Genomic DNA, 12,524 nt, shown 5'->3' on the forward strand with positions numbered 1-12,524 from the left:
TCCCCATTACTTATATTCCAGTTATTTTTTATTTAATTTTTTTATTAATTAATTTTGTGTAAAAATTAATGTTTTTTTAAAAATTGATATTATAATAATTTTATATTTAGATGATATCATCACTTAAAAATNTACATAATCTCTATTTATGTAACTATATAGTATTTTATTATATCATAATTTAATTAGAGACATTTCATTTAAATGTTAATAATAATATAATAGGTTTCTTGTGATATATTATGAGGCGAATCAATTCGATCCATATTTAAAACTAAAATAAATACTTTTAAGTTTTAACATAAAAAATAATAATTTTTCATTAATAAGATCGTGTTGAAGATATGTCTTACAAATTGACTCTAAGTTTTGTGATAATAAATAAATTTTTTAAAAGATCCATATAATCTCACGTATAGTCAAATAGTGTACATTGTTTATAGAGTAGGTCTCTTGTGAGACGGTCTCACGAATTTTATCTGTGAGACGGGTCAACCCTACCGATATTCACAATAAAAAGTAATATTCTTAGCATAAAAGATACTATTTTTTCATGGATGACCCAAATAAGAGATCCGTCTCACAAAATACGACCCGTGAGACCGTCTCACACAAATTTTTGTTTTGTTTATATTCATCAATCAACATGCTTGTACTCAAATTATTGTTCCACATTTTTGTCACTCATTCCAAGTAACCATAGTAAAATATTGACACGAAAATAGAGTTCATATGCAATAAATTATATATTTTTTGATATAAAATTTTGAAGTTTATATTTTATTTATTATAAAATTTGTAGCTTCTATATATTTTTTCAAGAAAATAAAAAGGAAGTATCATAGACATAGATGAACATAATAGTAAATAGTTAATAAAAGAGCATGGATAACACAAATACATATACCATAACTTCTACCTTACACTAAAATTTGTTACTTGTTGAAGTCAAAAAAGAAGAAAGCTGCCGTGTAAATTTTTATTTTTGAATTTTTCGAATTTTTTTAAAAAAATTCTGTCAATTAGAATTTTGAAGAAAAGAAAATTACAAAATTGGTAAGCTTAATGACTGAAGAGAACAACATAAAAGTGAGTAAGAAAAATGTACATAAAGTGGCATACATCCCGCAGTAACAGTTGGCTTTACACAGAAAAACAAGCATATCCACAAGGCATCATTTGTACATAAACACCAATCCCTCGCCTCTGTATAATACACGCCCTCTGCATTTGTGTTCGTAAATTGAAAATCCAATGCACCAGCATTAGCAAACATTCGGCATCTACGCGTCGTCAGCTCACTAGACTCGTATATATAAGCTTAAAAGTGAATGTACAGGTTTTGGTACAGACCACGACTTTTATTTGCAATCAAGAAAAAAGATGACAGGTAGTTCAAACTAGCCTCGGTTAGCTGTACAATGACTTCCTTTCCTAAAGAGTCGCTCCGGCATGTGAGGATTGAGCAGCGCTTCTCCTTTCTGTCACCAATATAAGCGAGTGATAGCGAGTTAAGTGGGGAATAGAGAGTGTATCGATGAGGAATTATTGTTATCATACAAACATTAGTTCCTATTAGTTCCTAGTTGGTTGGAGTCCGCTGCATATTTCCATGTGTTCGAGTCATACCGTCTTTTTTTAAAATATGAGAATGAACGATTCAGTTTTTGTTTTCAAAACTCCAATCCAATTCCAGGCATTCAGCCGCCGATTTTGGAGTGACGTGGAGTATCAAGTGACCCATTAAGATGAATAAAAGGATGAAGAACTTATATCAGTGTCTTCGAGGGGGTAATAGATGAATCAAGGTACTTGCGCATCAAATGCTCGTAAAAAATGAATTTTGAAATAAACGATAGCAAGCCAAAATATGCATACCCCCAGCAGCCACAAGTTTCTCTACACGAGCTACTATATGCTTTCCATAAGTGTACTTCTTCAGGGCATTCAGATGGACTTTGATTCTCGACATGATCAGTTCACGTTGCTGATCACTACAAGTTTCGAGTACTTTCTGTACGACATAATTCGCAAATTGATCTTTCATCATTGCCTGGTTGAAAAGAAAAATATCGGGCCAATTTAAGTTTGATCGAATGAGCTAGAAAATGAACCCAAAAAAATGGTGCATCAACTCCAAACACCCAATCATCAGAGTAGGGTAATCTGACTTCTTTATGTCAGATTCATAAGAAAAAACAGCATATATCATATCATAAAAAACTGCAAGCTACTCTCTTAAGGTGCTGCAACTCTGAGTTTAAAATTAACAGCAACGATGTATGTGTCTGACTAAGTTTTTTAACTCTTCTTCAAGTGGATTAACATAAAACAGTTTTCAGCCTTTGAGTGAAAAATTCAGCCACACAAAAGCAAAGCATATAAAGCCAGAGACAATGCATCTGTGAATGCTGAAATGAAAAGATAAAAATGCAATTAAATATAGTAAAAAAATAATCACATGGTAAAAACTAAAACGGTTAGAATACGCTGAAATCACCTGAAGAGGCTCATTTTCATCAGTTGTTCCAAGCATCTCGTTCACCAACAGTTGGCATTCACTTTGATCGCCAAAAGCCAAGCATTTCTCAACCACATTCGATGCAAACTTCTGCTGGCTCATTTGAACTATCTTTCCAGCTAACTCCTGAATGATGGAAGACCGTTCATGTGCCTTTCCATGCTCCAGTACATGCTAATAACAGCAATACAGGAAACAAATTAGTGGTAATCTCGGTGGCCTCTTCTGATGACCAGAAAAGAAAAACACCTAAATGCAATTTTATGAAGAAATATCACATTCCCTCTAATTACATTCACAAGAACACAGCACCATCAGCGATTACAAAAGTTGAATCTTTTCAAGACCTTTGCAACCAGTAAAAGAACAGTAGCAGAGTATATGAACCGGAAAATCTTGGAATAGACACCAAACAATGAATGTCAGCTCATTTATCTCATTAAGTTAATATCTATTTTGTATGCAGTCAACCAATGTCTTAGCCAGCACACAAGGGAGGGAAGATAAAGGTTAAAAGTTATATATAAGCCAGATGTACCTTATGATTTCAATCACAGGCAACAGAAAAGCAAGGCAGTTTAAATAATCTAAGATGTTAATTTATTCAACAACAACAAAACCCGATGCAGATTGTAAAAATAGAGTTAGTGCATAATCCATGGAAGAAATGAGACATAAGGAGAAAAGTATAACAAATGGGAAAAGAAGAAACTGTGATCAAAGTACATTCAAGTAGCACTCTTTTAGGGAAAAAAGTGGAAAGAGATCTTAAAAACCAACTAAATCAACATAAGACTTCTGCAGACCTTCACTAAAAATTCTTCAATGGCAAAAGCATAGACTAGAGTACAGCGTACTTAACGTAGAAATATTTCAAAAAAGAACCTGGATAACATAATTCCCATACTGATCCTGTGCAAGCATACTAACAGACCCCAGGATCTCTCCCATCACTTTGCTCTGGGTTTTTTCGTTCTCACAATGCTCCAGAACTCGCTGCCGAACAAAAAGAGTATCCCATAATGCATGTTCCTCAAAAATACTCGAGCATAAAAATCCCACCCTCCCACCCTGAAACATACAAAATACCATAATACCATAATTTTTCTGACCTGTATTACACGACACCCATATGGATGAGTAGAGAGAGTCACAACTTGGTCAGAAAATGTTGACACGATAAACTGAATATGCTCCTCTGGGACACATTCGATGCATTTTTGAATGACGTGATTCCCATTTTGATCACGCACGCAACGCATAACATGCCCATCTAGCTCTTCCACCATTTTGATCTTTTGATCCATATCGACGACTTCGATCGCCTAAATAATCGGAAAAGGTCAGTCGCTTAAATTTTTTAGCAAGTCCTATTTTGAAATAGTAATAGCATTTCATGAGGAATATTAATTAGAATAAATTCAACAGACTTGGGAATTATTTCCTGACAGGGTATCTATACAGGCTCTAGCACCACAGGACAACACTAGTCAGAATTTTTCAGACAAAAAACTTTGGATTAGGGTGGTTGTTAGATCCATATAGGTAAATTTACCTTTTGTATCACCCGACAACCATACATTTGGAGGCTTAAGGTAAGCACATGTCCAAGAAGCTTGGTGGCCATTTCTCTTCTTTGAGGTGCCATTCCATGTTCAAAAAACTGGGAAAAGACAATATTAGAATCAGAGAGATGCTAACATACTCAAAAAGCTCCAATTCCTGACTTGGTAATACAGAGACATTGATTACTGCAGAATGGATAGCCACAATTCTGGGTACCTTTTGGATTACATAGTTACCAAACACATCGGTCATTAATGTAAGAGAATGAGGGAAAATTTCTTGGAAAACCATGATCTTCTCATCTGATGTGGCAGTTTCAAGCTTCTGTTGAATAAACCGGCTTCCATATTGATCCGCACTAGTGACAGATGATATGATTTAGAAATCGGATCTGAATAATCATATAATATAGACTCTCTGATGAAAACACATACCTAAACTCCACAACATGGCCGGCAATCTCAGAAAGCTCAAAACATTTGGTTTTATTGCACTTAAACTCCTCTAGCAGAGATGATGCAAAACTATTGTCCATTTTGTCCAAGTACCACGGTCCCATGGCGCTACCAGCTACATTTCTCATTCCACCAGAAAATCTAAGGTTCAACTCTCCATGCCTCATAGGGCTACCGGGTCCTCCAGGCAGATTTGTAACAGCAGGATTGGACAACGGGCTTCCAGGATAGGATAACCCGATCCCAAAGGTAGGATTTCCATAGTAGCCATGTGGACTTGAGCCACCCGTCTGGCCACCGAGTGGAACACCATACTGTGATTTTGGAGGAGATAACATATTGCCAAGATAAGCTTTCTGAAGCAGGTCCATGTATGAATCACCAATGTAGTTCCGATCAACAGAAGGATCGTTAAGAGATGCAACTTGTGCAGCATAGTCAGCTGTACTCAAATATTGCAGATACAAAGGGTCGACATACTGTGCCTGAAGCGCACTCCCAGCCATCTGATTTCCCATTCTACTGAGGTTCTGCTGTTCCGACCCCCCCAACATTATAGAGTCCATCCCAGGTGCCGCCAAAGCAGATGCAGCTGCGTTCTCAAATAAAGGTGGTAGATTGGGGCTGCCAAGTTGACCTGGTATTGGACTCATAGGATATGCACTTAATCCATAATTTGAAAATGATGAATTAGGACTTCCAAAATGCTGATACTGAGAAAGTAGGCCGCCACCAAAATTAGTAGCAGTTGCAGAAGATACTTTCAGATGTGAGTTATTAGAAGGAAGTGTATTTTTTGGTAGCTCAGACGTAAGGTTAGTCTTACTGTAATTTGACGCACCACCGTAGTTAACAGCCGAAGCTGAACGCGTTATTTTCCCTGCCTGAGGAACAAAAGATGCACTATACTGATCACTTTCATGTTTATTAAGATAGATTTGCTGCTTTGACTGACTCTGCCCACCATGAAGAGGCAAATGATAATTTTTATGGTCATCCAAATCTTGTTCAATCTGGGATGATGGAAGATTCTCTGCATCGATAGAACCATTCAAAAGATTCATGCCTGATAAAGCAGCTACAAGATTTGCAGATTCGTCAGGGTGAGCAGATACACCATTATAGGGGCTAGGACTACTAATGTTTCTTATTTCTATGTTTCCTACTCTGCCTCCTCCAATAGTAGTTAGGCAAGGACTAGAACTTCTTGCAATACGTTGAGGTCCTTGCTGATCGGGAGTTGAGCTTCTTGACAAGGATGAACCCAGCGCGGCGGCATAAGAATATGACGCAGGTTGCCTAGCATGATGAGCAGCTGAAGAACTTTGAATAGTAGAAGTAGAGTGTATAGGGTCTGAAGTTGCCAAACCATGATGCAGATGAGCGAGCTCAGCTTCCGCAGGACCCATGGTAGTGGTATTTTCATCAAAAGTGTTTCTGCTAGCTGGGCGTGAAGGGTTTCCAGGAACCGGAGTGGCGCGATTCAAATCATCCTGCACAAATAGAGATCACCCTGCTGAGTAAAGAAGACTTGGACAAACTGCGTATCTGATCTTGCTTAGGACAAAATGTAAGAACGTGATAAATAAGTAAAAAAAATAAACAAATTGCTGAGTGTGGTGTAATAACGCTAGGTATTAACCCTGTCACATACAACCACAGAAAAACTTAAATACAAGTTCATTTGCCTACCTATCCGTCAATTGCATTCACATCACGTAGACTAGTTGAAACAGATAATCGAATGACACCGATCTATTCAAGTGTGTAGGGAGAGAAGATAAGAGCAATATAGCCGTAGGCATGCAAATCAGAATGAAAGCAAATGCTATAAAGAATTAACGCCCGCTAATTGGCTCACATGATTGATCAATCAATTCGGGATTGTTTTTTACTAGTACCGAGAAACAAATATTTTTGCTGGATTAAGAGAAAGAAAGAAAAACCACAAGAAAACGAAAACACGAGGTATATTTATAAAAATGTAAGGCATGTCTAGTTACTGTCACATCTTTGAACTTGTGGGGCAAAGATGCTTAATGGAGATAGATAGGTTTCACACACAATATAATGTAGTCGCTCCGGGAATGTAACTACAAGAATAATTTTTGTGGGTACCAGATTTCAGGTATGTTTGATTCTCGAAAATGAAAAGATAAGCTTTAATTAAAAGGTTACATTGATTGCGAAGATATAAAAGTCGTGACACTGGTAGGAACCAAGTTGATTTTCAATCTAATAAAAAAAATTTCCGGAAAACAGGTAATGCCCAGAATGATATTCAAATGTACCAATTGTCTTCTTCACAACAATTGCCATAATATAGAAAATTATTTTATAGATGCAATAAGCCACACAAAATTGCATGTTTTATGCCATCGTACATCCATTTTATACGCAAGCACAGCATAGTAAACATCAGCATCTCGAGATACCAGATAAATTTTTAATGCTAGGAAAATAATTCATCAGTGATAATTAATTTATCTATACAAGGAAAAATACACAAAATAATACAGGTGACTCACGTGAAACATCTCTGCAATACTCTTTTGGCTGCTATGAAGTCCTAACCCAGGCAAACCAATAAGTCCATCACCTCCCCACTCAACAGAGCCTTGCAGTTTGTCCTTATCCTTTTCACTATCTTGCTTCTTTGGATCAAAACCAGGTGGCATCGAGAACATTGATCTTCCAGTGTCACTATCTGTTCGGTTCACCTTCCTCCTATCCCCAATTGCAGAACTCCCCCCTTGCAACCTCTGAGCAAACCGCCAATCCTCTCTTGACAACAAAGGAGGTGGCAACCTTGGGTTCAGATTGACATTTGAGTAATAGTAAGATAAATATGAAGGATCAGACCTAAGCTCCTCCTCGGACAAGAAAACATTGCCACTCTTACTTCTCGCAAACTCAGCAAACTCGCCTAAGCCGCCTCCGCCGCCTCCACGGTTTAACAACCCACCAACTGCAGTCAATGAACCTTCCACAGTAGGCGGAGCAGACCCACTTCGATACAGGTTCAATTCCTTTTCATGATCATCAGCCTCGTGCCTCCGCTGTTCACGGAGCAACAACCCTATCTCCTTTTCCAACTCATCTCCAAAGCAACTTTCATTATTTCCAATCCTTGGCCTCCCACCCAATTCAGATAACATGCTTCTTCACAAGATTGAAACCCAGATATATTTACTTGCACATTCCACGAATAAAGCAAGGTTAAACGGCCACCAACAAACACCAATCCCAAAAGCCCTAGAAACCTATCAAGATCAAATCTTTATTCATTTAACACTAACGACAAACAAAATTCATACGCACAAATGGAACAACATAGCCTCAAACACATACAAATCCGACCTTTTGACCTTCGATCTTCAAGAAAGCTCTGTCCTTAAATATGAACATGAAAAGCATCAAAACATAATGATCAGACACAGATAACAACCTTCTTTCCCGGCTTACGAACTAAAAAAAATTGAGCCTTGGCAAAAGGTCCATGTCCCTTCACAATGAATTTCAAGAAAATTAGCATATAAATGCAACTGGCAAAACACAAAGTGAAAAAAATTAAGCTGAGCTCAGAGGCAAGTGAGAAGAGAGTGTTGGTGGGGTAAAAAGCCTGGCGGGACAAGATCAAACTGGCGGCGAATTGTTCTTACAAATCCCCATTTAGGGTTTCGTTTCTCATTACTGTGACTGTATCTAACATACTATATATATTATTTCTTTCTAAAAATGCATTAAAGCATCTTTGTTAATTCTGGGCAGGTCTTTTTCCCCCATATCATTCATACGTATAATATCAATAGTTTCCCTAAATAATAGGATGCCTAATTGACTCGGTGATGGATAACCAAACTCTTGCTTAAAGATTTTTTGTATACATATATATATAAATGTCATTTATTACACACACACACACACACACACACATATATATATAATAAAAAAATAATTTCAAGAGAATCATTATTAAGTCTTAAATACGATGCATGGAGTTAACAGATTGAAGAAAGAGAAGATATGAGCGTGTTCCAAAGGAAGTATCTGGATGACACGTTTGCCTTTTGGATTTGGTAATGGAAACTTCAAAGTGCAAACACCACCTAGTTGAATTACCTAAAAACTAGGCTCCGATTAATTCAAAAATAAAAAAATAGGCTCGGAGAGTTTTTTTATATGCAGCTGTTAATTTATATGCAAATACATAGTTATGCATACCTCAATAAGAAAAATTAACTGTCGTTAGTATTAACAATAAAATCATCAATTATGATTTTTGTCTATATAAATCATGACAAAAACTTGTGTGAGACGATCTCACGGGTTGTATTTTGTGAGACGGATCTCTTATTTGGATCATGCATGAAAAAGTATTACTTTTTATGCTAAGAGTATTACTTTTTATTGTAAATATCGATAGGGTTGACTCGTCTCACAGATAAAGATTCGTAAGACCGTCTCACAAGAAACCTACTCATAAATCGAATAAAACACCCTGATACGAATGAAATCGAGATCTGATAACAATAAATCTCTCCGATTTATAATCGATATCTCTTAAAAGATTATTATGTTTGATTGAGAGAGTTAATCTTGTGACACAAAGTTGGGTATAAGAACGTTAACTGGATAACTAACATGCCGATTAAATGAGATACCATAACAAGAATAACTAAAATAAATATCGATATGATGCCCACGTGACCACTATTCAATCTCTCGCATGACACGTGATATTACTTTCATATACCTAACATGCCGATTAAATGAGATATCTTAACAAGAATAACTCCAATAAATATCGATTACCACTATTCAATTTCTCGGCATGACATACTTAGGTTAGATTCAATCCTCATTTTGAATAAGATTTTAGATTGAGTCCTATTCAAATCTTAATATTAATATATACACATGAAAAAACAAATTTTCGTGTTAATAAATATCTTGCGAGTAAAATATAACGTGACGTTAGCCTTAACTTGATGCGTGTGTGTATGTATATATATATATTACGTATTAAAAAAACATGTTAAAAAGCTCCCATGCTTCAATTATTGACCCCGCTAAATGTTTGTTAATCATATCATCTGCAAAACTATAATGAAAAACAAACAAAAACATCGAATTTGTAGCACTAGCAAATAATAAGGTCTGCCACACACATACCAATTCAGCATGGATAAAAAAAGATAATATAAGTTATTGAATTGATTAAGGGGGTAAATATGATATTTAATAGGTTTTTCGAGATGATCAGACAGTTATGATATTCAGTAAGTTTCATAAATCTTTTATGTATGAGAAATATAAATTCTAATTATATTTACAATAATAAGTAATACATTTGACATAAAAAAATAAGTGATCCAAATATGAGATATGGCCTACAAAATTGACTCGTGAGACCGTCATACAATTTTTTTTTACCAATTTTTATATTTTTAAAAGACCCACTTGGAAAACAGGCAGAACAAAATGGTGGTATATATCATAATACAGCGTTAATTTGCATAAATGGCTCTTTTTATTATCTGCAGAAATTCGTCGTACTAAACAAAACTAGACATCGTTTAACGTGATGCAATAATCTTATAATATAGCAATTCTAACCTAAATATAAAGGCTAGAGGTGGAGCCAATATCTCGATATTTATAGAATATCGAACAATTTAAATACATTTCTTGATCTCAAAAAAATAAAATAATTTAAATATATGGAATAATGAATATACCAAGTAGCGCGGACTACGACTGTTCATTGGACGCGGATTAATTTGTATTTAGTAAATAACGTGTGATTTTCGAAACTCGTTNCGCTAATGGCCCTTCAAATTTTTTGATATTCCAGAGGATAATATAATATTCATTTAGTTTTAAGATTCTCGTAGATCTCGAAAGGTTGAACCCGATGGCTTCAGCTACTACTCCCACGGCGGCGGCGGCGTACTGGTGTTACACCTGCACAAGAACAGTTAGCGTGATACCTGGAGGTGGGAACGAAGATGTCGTTTGTCCACACTGCGACGGTGGGTTCGTACAGGCAGTGGATCCGACGGATTTCTCGCTGGACCCTTTGCGGAGGCTCGATTCTCCCCGAGCTGGTCCCGGCCGCCGTCGCCGTAACGGGTTGTCGTTTAACCCATTGATTGTACTCCGTAGCCCGACAGAGTTGGAACCCCCACCAGATGAAGGGGGCGGCATGCGGAGTTACGAGCTCTACTACAACGACGGAGTTGGTTCGGGTCTGCGGCCGTTGCCGTGGACGATGTCGGAGTCTTTGCTTGGATCTGGATTCGAATTGATGCTCGACCACCTCTCGCAGATCGGATTCACCCTCTGGAACCGACCCGAAAATCCGCCGGCGAGCAAAAAGGCGGTTGAATCCCTGCCGGTGTTGGAAATTCTCTCGACCCACGTGAGTTCAGATTTACACTGCGCCGTTTGCTTTGAATCTTTCTCAATCGGATCCGAAGCCCGCGAAATGCCTTGCAAACATATTTATCATTCAGAGTGCATTCTCCCGTGGCTGAGTCTCCGCAATTCCTGCCCAGTCTGCCGGTACCTGTTGCCTACCGATGCCCATGATGCGATTCCGGGTCGCGGGGTGGGGCTGACTATATGGAGGCTTCCCGGTGGTGGTTTTGCTGTGGGGAGGTTTGCTGGGGGAAGAGAGGTCGATATGCCGGCGGTTTATTCGGAAATGGACGGTAATTTGAGTTTCAACGGTGGTGCACGTTGGGGGAATGAGATGGGGCCGTGGATAAGGCGGCGGACAGTGGGAGGTAGAATTCGGAGGTTCTTCGATAATTTCGGATCCTTTTTTAGGAGGACAATGTCCGATTCTTCAACGGGTTCGGGTCATTCGTTTTTTAGAAGGGACTCTTTGGGGAGGCGGAGAAGGAGAGGCTTGGTTTCCTTGGAGTAGACAGTAGTGGTATGCAAGGGCAAGACAGTAATTTCGGTTACCCTTTTTTCCCTACTTGTTTAATGTTTATATATAATATATTTTTAGAGAGAAATTACATCGTAAATTTCTTTCTTTTGAGTGACAAAAAATATTTACATCTTTTTGTTTGATTTTTTTCTCCTAGTTAATTTTTGTTTTTGTAATATTGTAATGTAAATTTAATCTTGTTGTTTGTTTACGCCAAAAAGGAAAAATAGAAATTTAATCAACATTAAGCTATCCTTTTATACTATGTTTCAACTAGTAAACATATTTTTAAATTATTTATTATGTATATAAATTTAATATTTTAAAAAGATTAAATTACCAATCACCATGTAATAATAGTGGATTCTTAAAACGGATGCTATAAATACTGTTCGAAAACTAACTGATATCCTGGTAAGAACCCGGGTCATTGATGACCCAGGATATTAAATGGATTCCCAAATTAGGGTCAATTGGCAGGATGAATTCTTCTGAAGCCGGGCCGGTGCAAGCCCGGGCTCTGCTCTCCGGGCAACCAGACGTCCGAGCTCTTGTATAAATCTCCAGGGAGGAATTCTACCTGGGAACCTCGAAAAGCATGATGCACTTGAGTATATTGATATGGACAATCTTATCTGTCAGAGTAACTTGACTTTGGCGTGTCATATAAGTCATCAGGAGGTATGGACGGCCGACTTGACATATTTAGTAGGTAGGCGCGGGAAACGAGGTACCTACCCCATTTTCTCCTATAAATAGCAGGTATCCTTCTCATTTACTGATTCTGAAATCTTTGAACTCTTAAGCATTATACATATTTTCTCCCAAATATTGCTTGTGTTCATCTTCAACCTGCTGACTTAAGCATCGGAGTGGCCACGCCGGACACCCCTCCGGCGCCCATTCACGAGTTCTTTTCATTGTTTGCAGGTGCTATTGAAGCCATTATCTTCACTCAAATTCCCTAAAAACTATAAATTATTGATTTGACCCGTTGGAGCTCCTTACCCGGCTCATCCATTTCAACGAAGTCACATCA

The 12,524-nt window shown here is 37.4% G+C and overlaps 2 protein-coding genes across 4 annotated transcripts; one reads left to right on the top strand and one right to left on the bottom strand.

Moving 5' to 3' along the window:
- Positions 1–1,057: 1,057 nt before the first annotated feature.
- Positions 1,058–8,427, bottom strand: LOC140958084 (pumilio homolog 2-like). Of its 3 annotated transcripts, none has more exons than XM_073415478.1 (10): positions 7,991–8,427; positions 7,071–7,805; positions 4,522–6,035; positions 4,304–4,445; positions 4,077–4,184; positions 3,634–3,846; positions 3,407–3,517; positions 2,501–2,695; positions 1,879–2,053; positions 1,058–1,481 (listed from the first exon to the last, which is right to left on the bottom strand). In XM_073415478.1, exons 2-10 carry the CDS (start codon positions 7,698–7,700, stop codon positions 1,435–1,437), a joined length of 3,135 nt encoding a protein of 1,044 aa, XP_073271579.1. In that variant the 5' UTR covers positions 7,701–7,805; positions 7,991–8,427; the 3' UTR covers positions 1,058–1,434. The 3 variants fall into 3 exon arrangements, with proteins under 3 accessions (XP_073271579.1, XP_073271578.1, XP_073271576.1); XM_073415477.1 differs by having other exon boundaries at positions 7,071–7,797; positions 7,903–8,427; XM_073415475.1 differs by having other exon boundaries at positions 7,903–8,427.
- A 1,942-nt stretch (positions 8,428–10,369) lies between these two features.
- Positions 10,370–11,732, top strand: LOC140957770 (E3 ubiquitin-protein ligase RDUF2-like). Its single transcript, XM_073415152.1, has one exon. The coding sequence runs from the start codon at positions 10,460–10,462 to the stop codon at positions 11,474–11,476; it is 1,017 nt and encodes a 338-aa protein (XP_073271253.1). The 5' UTR covers positions 10,370–10,459; the 3' UTR covers positions 11,477–11,732.
- Positions 11,733–12,524: the final 792 nt, after the last annotated feature.

This window comes from Primulina huaijiensis, chromosome 14 (genome assembly GCF_012295235.1).
Source record: "Primulina huaijiensis isolate GDHJ02 chromosome 14, ASM1229523v2, whole genome shotgun sequence".
In the NCBI taxonomy this organism is placed as follows: domain Eukaryota; kingdom Viridiplantae; phylum Streptophyta; class Magnoliopsida; order Lamiales; family Gesneriaceae; genus Primulina; species Primulina huaijiensis.